The sequence below is a fragment of the Pogona vitticeps genome, chromosome 2, assembly GCF_051106095.1.
Source record: "Pogona vitticeps strain Pit_001003342236 chromosome 2, PviZW2.1, whole genome shotgun sequence".
Taxonomy (NCBI): Eukaryota; Metazoa; Chordata; class Lepidosauria; order Squamata; family Agamidae; genus Pogona; species Pogona vitticeps.
The window spans coordinates 194,158,770-194,167,739 of NC_135784.1; the positions used below are offsets into that span (position 1 = coordinate 194,158,770).

An 8,970-nucleotide genomic window follows, 5' to 3' on the forward strand; every position below is an offset into this window, starting at 1 on the left:
GGTAATCCTAATGTGGATTAAATGTCCGACTAAACTCAGAAAGCTCCCTCTCTCTTTTGGGGGGGGGAGTGACTCTCGCCACAAAGAGAGTGGTCCACAGCTTGGAGGTCCATCTTGACCCAGCACTGCCCACCTACGTCTTTGGCAGATTGCCCAGCTGCGCTCCTATCTTGATGTTGGGGTGGTCCATGCACTCGTAATCTCAAGATTAGACTACTGTAATGCGCTCTACGTGGGGCTGTCTTTGAGATTGATGCGGAAGCTTCAGATGGTCCAGAACACGGCCACCAGATTGTGAACTGGGGTGAAAAAATACCATCGCATTTCCCCCACTCTGGTGGCCTTAAACCGCCTAGAGTGGCCTTATAGGCCAGATGGGCAGGGTATAAATCAAATAAATAAATAAATACTGGTTGCTCATTCATTTCCACATTGACTTCAAGGTATTAATGCTTACATATAAAGCCCTAAATGGTTTAGGACCTTGATACCTGGCAGAGTGCTGGCTAGAAATACTAGTTCTACTCGTGTCACTCGATCTAGCCAGGCTGGGCGGCTGAGGGCATTGACCCCGAGAGAAGCCCGGAAGGAGAGAAGTAGAAACCGGGCCTTCTCGGCGGTGGCCCCTTGCCTCTGGAACACCTTGCCCCCTGGAGATTTGCCTGGCACCCTTGCTGGGAGTTTTTAAGAACAAGCTGAAGACTTGGTCCTTCAGGCAGGGCTTTCCCCCCCCCCCCTCCATTTCTTAATTTCCTAAATCATACCATCTTGGTCTTTGCTTATCTCTATGTTGTCTGATATTGTTTGTTTTAAATTTTGTTTTATATTCGGAATGTAAGCCACCCAGAGTAGATTCGTTGAATCTAGATGGGTGGGGTAAAAGCTGGAAGATAAATAAAATCACCAGAAAAAGTGCTTGACAGATTTTTGTACAATTGATTTTTTGCTTTTTTTTTTTTATGCCTTCTTGTTAGATGAGACAGATCGGGGAGTCGACCAAATAGATGGCAGTGAGCGTGCTGACTCCCCAGGTTGTGAAGAGAGTGATGCCAACATGATGGAGAATCCCAAGCTACGCCTTCCCACTTGCTCCGATATGATCTATGGATATGCCTGCCTGAAAGGTATCTTGGGTTGTAATATTAATCTTTATGTTCTGTGAACTGTTCAAAAGTTGTTGAATCTTTGAACAAAGCTGCTGGTTCCCCACTTTGGTGGACGATCTTGTATCTGTGCTTCTACTTTTGATAGACTTTGATACTTGTTTGCAGGCACAGCCGCTATGAGAAATACTAAACGTGGATCCTGGTATGTCGAGGCTCTCGCCTCTGTGTTTGCGGAGGACTCCAGAAATACACATGTGGCTGACATGCTTGTGAAGGTGAGTGGGAAATCCCCCTTTATTCCTTGCTCCCAGCTGATTTCTGTGTGGTTTTGTATTCTGTTCAGAGATCGAAACTGGTACCATATTTCTTCCTTTTCTCCTGTACCCCTGTATTGCATGCTTGGGGAAAAGAATCAATAAAATTAAAAACACTGTTGTTGTGTCCTTCTCAAAAGTTCCTGGGAAGAATGATGCAACCGACCTGACACTGTGTATCATTCATTTACGAGTGTTACCAGTAGTATTAATATTATTAACACCTTTTTGTTGTCTTCCCTTTTAGGTTAACAGATTGATCAAGCACCGTGAAGGCCATGCCCCTGGCACAGAGTTCCACCGCTGCAAGGAGATGTCAGAGTACCGTAGCACACTCTGCAAAGACCTTTACCTATTTCCAGGGTATTTTCCTGGGAATTAACCCTTCTGACAAAAGTGCTACTTTCTCAATGGCCAGCTTTCATGAGGTAGTCTATGTTATTGCCATGGAACGGCCTCTCTAAAGCTGCCCTTTCTTCCATAGCGCAGGGGACTGCTGATTGACTGATGAGCTACTGCATATTGCTACTTGCTCTGTTGTCTCTTACTGAATTTTGTGATTTTATTTTTTTTTTTTTACTTGAGGATTTTATATTTCATCAGAGGCATCTTAGCCTATGGAAAGCCAACATGTAAATATTTTTTTTAAGATTGTGCTTGCCAGGCCATCTTTCTTGTTTTTGGTGCAAACTCCCATGCACATCACCTTTTCAAACCTTATTTGGCAACTTTTGATGCCTGTAACCCATTTTATGAGTTACTAACTTTTAATCCTTGCACCAAAACCTAAGCATAATGAAGAGCACCTTAATGATTACCAGCTTGAAAATATGTATCATAAAACAGAATGTGAAAAACCTTTTCACAGTGCTTTTATAGAAAAAAAAGTGAAAACAAAGGTTATTTTTTAAAAAATAGTTTTTTTACACAGAATTTTATTCTTTAAGATACATTCATTTTGTTTTGCTTAGTTGCTCATCCAGTTGACAGGATGACTTGGTGAGCTGAAAAGGGAGCCTCATCCCAAAAAATAAAGAGGTGCAAATTAATGAAGCTGTTTCGAATAGGTGCATCAGTGTTAAAGTTGTCTTGTATCCTTCAACAACCTATCTGATGCAGATGCACTTACAATTATATTTTGTTAAATGTAGCTGTTGCTTCTGCTTGATGTTTAACATATATTATCATGAGGAAATTGATACCGAGTACTTGGCTGTACATTTTCTCAATAAGTCACTTGGATGCCATTTATAAGGCTTTTTAGGAAGAGTCTAAATTCATCAGTTGGCTTAATAAGCCAAAATATGGCTGTGTCTTGTCCCTCTGCATGCAGCCACTTTTATCTTTTCCTTTGTATAAGAGAGCGTGTGGAGGCCCTGAAGAATTTTGTCAGCTATAATTTCTTGTTTAGGCCAGAGTGGAAACCTGTGGTTAATGGATTCAGAACAAGGCAAGTAGGCCAATAAAGGTTGAAGTTGGATTTCATGTCCTGGCTTGTACTAAAGTTGTAAACTAGAATTTAGGATTAATGGGGATCTAGAATTAATTGAAGACTTTGGCTTGTTTGGTCACTTATGCAGATGGAGGCATGAAGTGCTAAGATATCAGTGAACATTTTTATTTCTAGTGCCTGTTAACACCTTCATAAGAACACTGTTCTTGGCTTTTCCTTTGCCTGTTGGAACTTTAGTAATTACTGGTTTCCCCAGCTGATGGCATTAGTTTCATCCTGAGACGTTATTCTTAGAGTTGCTAAAAACATTTTGTCTTTTAAAATAAAAATGAATAATTTGTCTTAGCCAAAGCTGGCTTCTCCAGTCATATATAGCAGGACATCATTTGCTGTTCTAGATACTGTGTGTCCACAATAGTAGCTTGTTCAGTCATTTGGAAATAGCATTTGCGCAACACAGGTAGAGGGCAGCACTCTGGTTCTATCCATCTGTTTTTTTGGAGAGCAGGAGGTGTGACGAGGGGAGCCTGCCCTCTGTCAGGAATCTGTATGAATTGGAACCATGCGCTCTTCTCTTCAGACTAAATGCTCCCCAGGCATTGGAGAAGTGTGACACCAGAAACAGAGGGGATGGGACTGCTTTGATTAATAAACAAAACTTCTGAACATCTGAATAAGACTAATGTCTGAACAGACACTGGGTAGCAAGATGACCTTCACAGTTATTTGTTAGAATCTGTTTACAACTTGGTCTCACCTCCCATTATTGTAACTACAGTAATACCTCGCTTTGCGAAGGAAGTTTCCCCACGTCTGGAGGTTTGTAGTGTTGCCTGCAGTTGTGGTTTAACCGCTGTACTGCAGCCAGAACTGTGCTCACGACTTGGGGTTCAATCCCAGGTAGTCAACTCAGCCTTCTGTCCTTCCGAGGTCAGTAAAATGAGTGCCCAACTTGCTGAGAGGGCAATGTGTAGCCTGCATGATTGACTTGTAAACCGCCCAGAGAGTGCTTGAAGCACTGTGGGGCGGTATATAAGCAGCACGCTTTGCTTTTGCCACCATTGCTACGGCAATCCGCATGCCGGTTATGATGCCACACCTAAGGGAATAAACACTATTTCTCGGCCAGTGGACAGCTTAGGATGACAATTTAAGGTTCCCTGCATGATTAAAAATGGAAAAAACATGGGAACCTTCTCCACATATTGGTGCTAGATGACTGTCAACGTAGCTGTAACCCATTTGGTAAATGAAAGGCTGGGTCTTTGTCACTGCCACTTTTTGTGAAAAACATTTGTATGTAGATTGCCTTCATGTGCCAAAATAAAAAAAAATGATCTTGTTTGTAATAAGTGTACCTTTCTTCCCTTATTATGGTTGTTCTCTTTTTTCCTTTTGGTGTGAGTTGGATCCATTTAGACTTGAAAAACAGTTTATTTACAGAAACTAGCTTGCTAAATAAGCTGGCTGGATAGCTCAGTGGTTTGGCTGTGGAGCCAGAGGGTATGGGTTCAGTTCCTACTGTGCCTCCTGCAAGTAGAGCCAGCCCGTGTGGCCTTGGGCAAGTCCTAGGGGGGCCCTGGAAGAAGGGGATAGTAAGCCACTTCTGTGTGTTCACTACCTGGAACGCCATGGAAAGGGTCATTGGGGCGTGCATGTACACAGCCTGGTAAGTAAATTGCCAAGGAACACTGGTACAGTAGGAAATGGCTTGAGCCATATAGAGCTCATATTCTGTATTGTTCTTGAGTGCTCAGGAAACCTTTGTCAGATGTTTTTCTAAGCCATATCCAAAAAAGTTAGTTGGCGTCAGCATGTTGATAAAGAAAAAAAAGGACAAATTATTGCAGCACCGTAGATTAACAATTTAATTTCAGTGTTAGCTTTCATAGATCAAAATTCACTTCCTCAGACACATCGTAGCTGTACAGTGGGGTCTCGACTTACGAACTTAATCCGTATTGGAAGGCAGTTCTCAGGTTGAAAAGTTCTTAAGTCGAATCTGCATTTCCCATAGGAATGCATTGAAAACCATTCTGCTCTTTTCGTCCATAGAAACTAATGGGAAGCTGCTATTCCACCTTCTGCCACTAGAGGGGGATATTTTTTTCTTTTAACCTAAGATGACTTACGTAGCTTTTTAAAAAAGGAAAAAAAGAGTTTGTAACTCGAATCTAAGTTCGTAAGTCGAGTCCATATATTCCTATGAGAGCAGTTCGTAAGTCGAAACGTCCGTATGTCAAGCCGTTCGTAAGTCGAGACCCCACTGTATTACAAAAATTTAAGAGTGAGTTTTATTGGACCATTGGAAAAAAAAACAAATAGCAAGCTTTTGTGGATGAAATCCACTTCTTCAGGCTAAGCACACCTTTATAGATAGTGCAGAAAAATAGTGCAGCCATAGTGTTACCCTAACAGAGGACCTCTAATGCCTGCACACAGTTCAATAATCTTCTATTCGATTTTGCAGATGCTGTGTCTAGATAGACAGGGCTGGTTCTGATGCTTTGTGTAGAATGTCTCCATCGATGGAGAGATGAGTAGAAAGCAGTTTCTTACCAGGTTTAGTCATGCTTACCCTTAATCACTATGCTTAGATAAATTTACCATTAGAAATAAGGCACGGCTCAACATGGTTGCATAGGGTCAGATGCTGTTTTTTCGACATCACTGTCTGGCCTATGCAGTATTTGGTTGCTTTTAAGCTTTTTAAGGAAAAACTGACAAAGGCATCAAGAAAAGTTTTCAGTAAAAAAAAACCCCACTAAAATGTTATAATTAAAAATACCATATTCAAAGGCTGCCTAGCAAAGCACTTACAATACTAAACTTCTTGCCAATATGCCATTTATTTCCTCTTCAGTAAATAAGACTAGTTCTGCTATTTGCAAGTAACAGCTGTATATTTAAGAGAACTGCAGGTAAAAAACTTGAGCAGGTTAGGATGTAAATGAAAAGTTATCCCTACACCTAGAAATGTTACACAGTCCAGTCCACACGATCGCTTTCCCCATGAGCTATTAACAAAAAGATATAAAAATAGTAGGAGATAGAATTTGGTCCACATCTGTCTTTCTAGTCACAATATGGATTTATGTAGATTACAAGAGATAAACTATATTTTCCATGGTAATTAATGATTTCCAGACAATGCTGCAGCCTTGGCTGTTTAGAGTATAAGGGTACATAGTCATCTCATAAAGCAGATGTGTGCCATCTTTCCAGCTGGTGTTAGCTTGGGTTGCAAATGTGTGCACATTCACACAAGGCAGGCTTTGGCTTCTTTCTCAGCGCTTCTGCTTAGCATTACTGTTTGGAGTTTAGCATTTATTATGTAGGTTATTGCAGCAGAAGCAGCCCTTGGTTTCTGTTGGGTTTTAATAAATACATCTGCGTTTTCTCTTGTACTGCACTTTCCAAGAACAGGAGCAACTCTTCACAAATAACAAGTGGTAACTGAAGCAATAGCAATCTGGCTGCTATTGATGTTGATAAAGCTTCGAATTTTAATAATTTCAGGTTGCTTCATGAAACCTCCTTGGAAGTACCTGTTTCTCCTAATGAACACTGATTTCTAAAAGGCAAGTTCAGGTGTTCCACAAAAGCCCAAACCCTTAAATGTGCAGGTTTTTTCCAGCTGCATACAGTATGTGAATATGGTTCTGTAATTCAGCGAAATGCTGTGTCTTTGAAAACTGGTTGCAAGAAAAGTCTTTAAACTCTTAAAACAAGATTCAAACAGGTTTCCCTAAACAATGATTCTACATTTTTCACTAGAAACTTATTTTATATATATATATATATATATATATATATATATATATGACATATATATATGACATATTCGATTTATCTACTGGAGCCAAGTGAAGGTCATATACTGTAGAGCTAGCAGCTAAAGTTTAGCTTTGGAACTTTTAGTCCTGGGTTAAGAGTGGGAACACAGTGACTGCTTGTGAGTGACCTTTTTCTGTCCGTTAACTCTCGTGCCTGAATTATTTTTCCTCTTTATTGCTTACCACAGTGTATCAGTACATCTTCACCAGTGCTAACTGCAGTCAGGTTTAAATATAAGTGTTGCCCTGCTTTAAGATTGCCGGAAGAAATATCAACAACCTCCGATATGCAGATGATACCACTCTGATGGCAGAAAGTGAGGAGGAATTAAATAACCTCGTAATGAGGGTGAAAGAGGAGAGTGCAAAAAATGGTCTGAAACTCAACATCAAAAAAACTAAGATCATGGCCACTGGTCCCCTCACCTCCTGGGAAATAGAAGGGGAAGATATGGAGGCAGTGTCAAATTTTATCTTCCTGGGCTCCATGATCACTGCAGATGGAGACAGCAGCCCTGAAATTAAAAGACGCCTTCTTCTTGGGAGGAAAGCGATGACAAATCTTGACAGCATCTTGAAAAGCAGAGACATCACCTTGCCAACAAAAGTCCGAATAGTCAAAGCTATGGTTTTTCCTGTCGTGATGTATGGAAGTGAGAGCTGGACCATAAAGAAAGCAGACCGCCGAAGAATTGATGCCTTTGAATTGTGGTGCTGGAGGAGGCTCTTGAGAGTTCCCTGGACTGCAAAGAGAACAAACCTATCAATTCTAAAGGAAATCAACCCTGAGTGCTCACTGGAAGGACAGATCCTGAAGCTGAGGCTCCAGTACTTTGGCCATCTCATGAGAAGAAAAGAGTCCTTGGAAAAAACCTTGATGTTAGGAAGGTGTGATGGCAAGAGGAGAAGGGGACGACCGAGGATGAGATGGCTGGACAGTGTCTGCGAAGCAACCAACATGAACCTGACACAACTCCGGGAGGCAGTAGAAGACAGGAGGGCCTGGCGTGCTCTGGTCCATGGGGTCACGAAGAGTCGGACACGACTAAACGACTAAACACACACATGATTTTTGGGGTCAAACCAGCAAGGACAACTCGTTCTTAATATTTCAGATACTACTTTTAATATATTTGAAATGTTGAGCCGCATCTGTTACATTTGGAGGAACTTTTTTTTCTATTCTGGAATTAAGACATGCAGGGGGTATTAAAACAGTAGTGGTTTCGTTCAAAATATGACGTTTCTTACACTGCTAACACCGATTCTTGCATATCTGTTTTCATCTCTCTTTTTCAGTGGCTTTCCCAAAAGTCAGCAGGGAAGATTTTGTTTCAAAAGTACCATATTTTTCCATTTATAGTATAAGATGACCCAAAGTATGAGATGATCACCCCTTTTCTAAACCCAAATTAGAAAATTTGATCCCTGCTTTCCCCTTCCTTTTGCTAAGCCACGGAGCTTAGCAAAAGGACAGGAAAAGTAGGGATCAAAGGGCTCCCTTCGGCCGCCACTTTTCCTTGCCTTTTGTGAAGCCACTGGGCTTAGCAAAAAGGAAGGGAAGGCTCCCTTTGGGTAAAGGCGGTACTATCACACCCCTTTGATCCTGAAGCTCTTTCATGGCTGCTTTATCCACTTCCTAAGCCTCACAGGGCTTAGGAAATGGATAAAGCAGCCGTGAAAGGACTGCACGATTGCAGCCCATTGATCCTGGAGCCCTTTCACGGCAGCGTTACCCGAAGGGAGCCTTCCCTTCTTTTTTGCTAAGCCCCGTGGCTTCGCAAAAGGTAGGGAAAGCGGCTGCCTTCCGTGTATAAAACGACCCTCAATTCTTTGTCTAATTATTTAAGGAAAAAGTTTTATACATGGAAAAATGCAGTATTCTTTTACCTGCTGGAAAATGGGTGTTCTTGTAGGATGCATCTGCTGAAAATGGAAGCGGTGTACACATGGCGGTCGGTAGACATAGGAAACCCAGTCTTGGTTCTCCTACTATAAAGATGGTGTCAAACTATAGCAACATAGCAGTAATAAACCTAGGCAATGTAGAAGTAGATCATTTTATGTTGATGCATGTTTTTAATATTGTGCTTAAGAGTCCTGGTAGGAGTGGGCCAAAGGCTCATCTTCTCTCAGCGCTTGAAAAAGTGTTTCCATTGATTGTATCTCCCAGAATCCTCTAGTCAGCACAGGCCCTGGGGGGGGGGGGGTGTGTCACATCATCCAAGCAGTTCCATGGAGTTCTTTGTAGGCAACTGCAG

The 8,970-nt window shown here is 41.6% G+C and overlaps 1 protein-coding gene across 5 annotated transcripts in view; it reads left to right on the plus strand.

Moving 5' to 3' along the window:
- CASP2 (caspase 2) overlaps positions 1 to 4,225 on the plus strand; it is a 34,634-nt gene extending 30,409 nt beyond the window's left edge. For all 5 annotated transcript variants that reach the window (XR_013541314.1, XM_072991823.2, XM_072991825.2 and 2 more), the window contains 3 exons: positions 975 to 1,124; positions 1,272 to 1,381; positions 1,668 to 4,225. Coding sequence is in view for 4 of the 5 variants with exons in the window: in XM_072991823.2 (XP_072847924.1) it covers positions 975 to 1,124; positions 1,272 to 1,381; positions 1,668 to 1,802 (395 nt within the window). In the remaining variant the exon portion in view is untranslated. The remainder of the gene's footprint in view (positions 1 to 974; positions 1,125 to 1,271; positions 1,382 to 1,667) is intronic.
- The last annotated feature ends 4,745 nt before the right edge of the window (positions 4,226 to 8,970 follow it).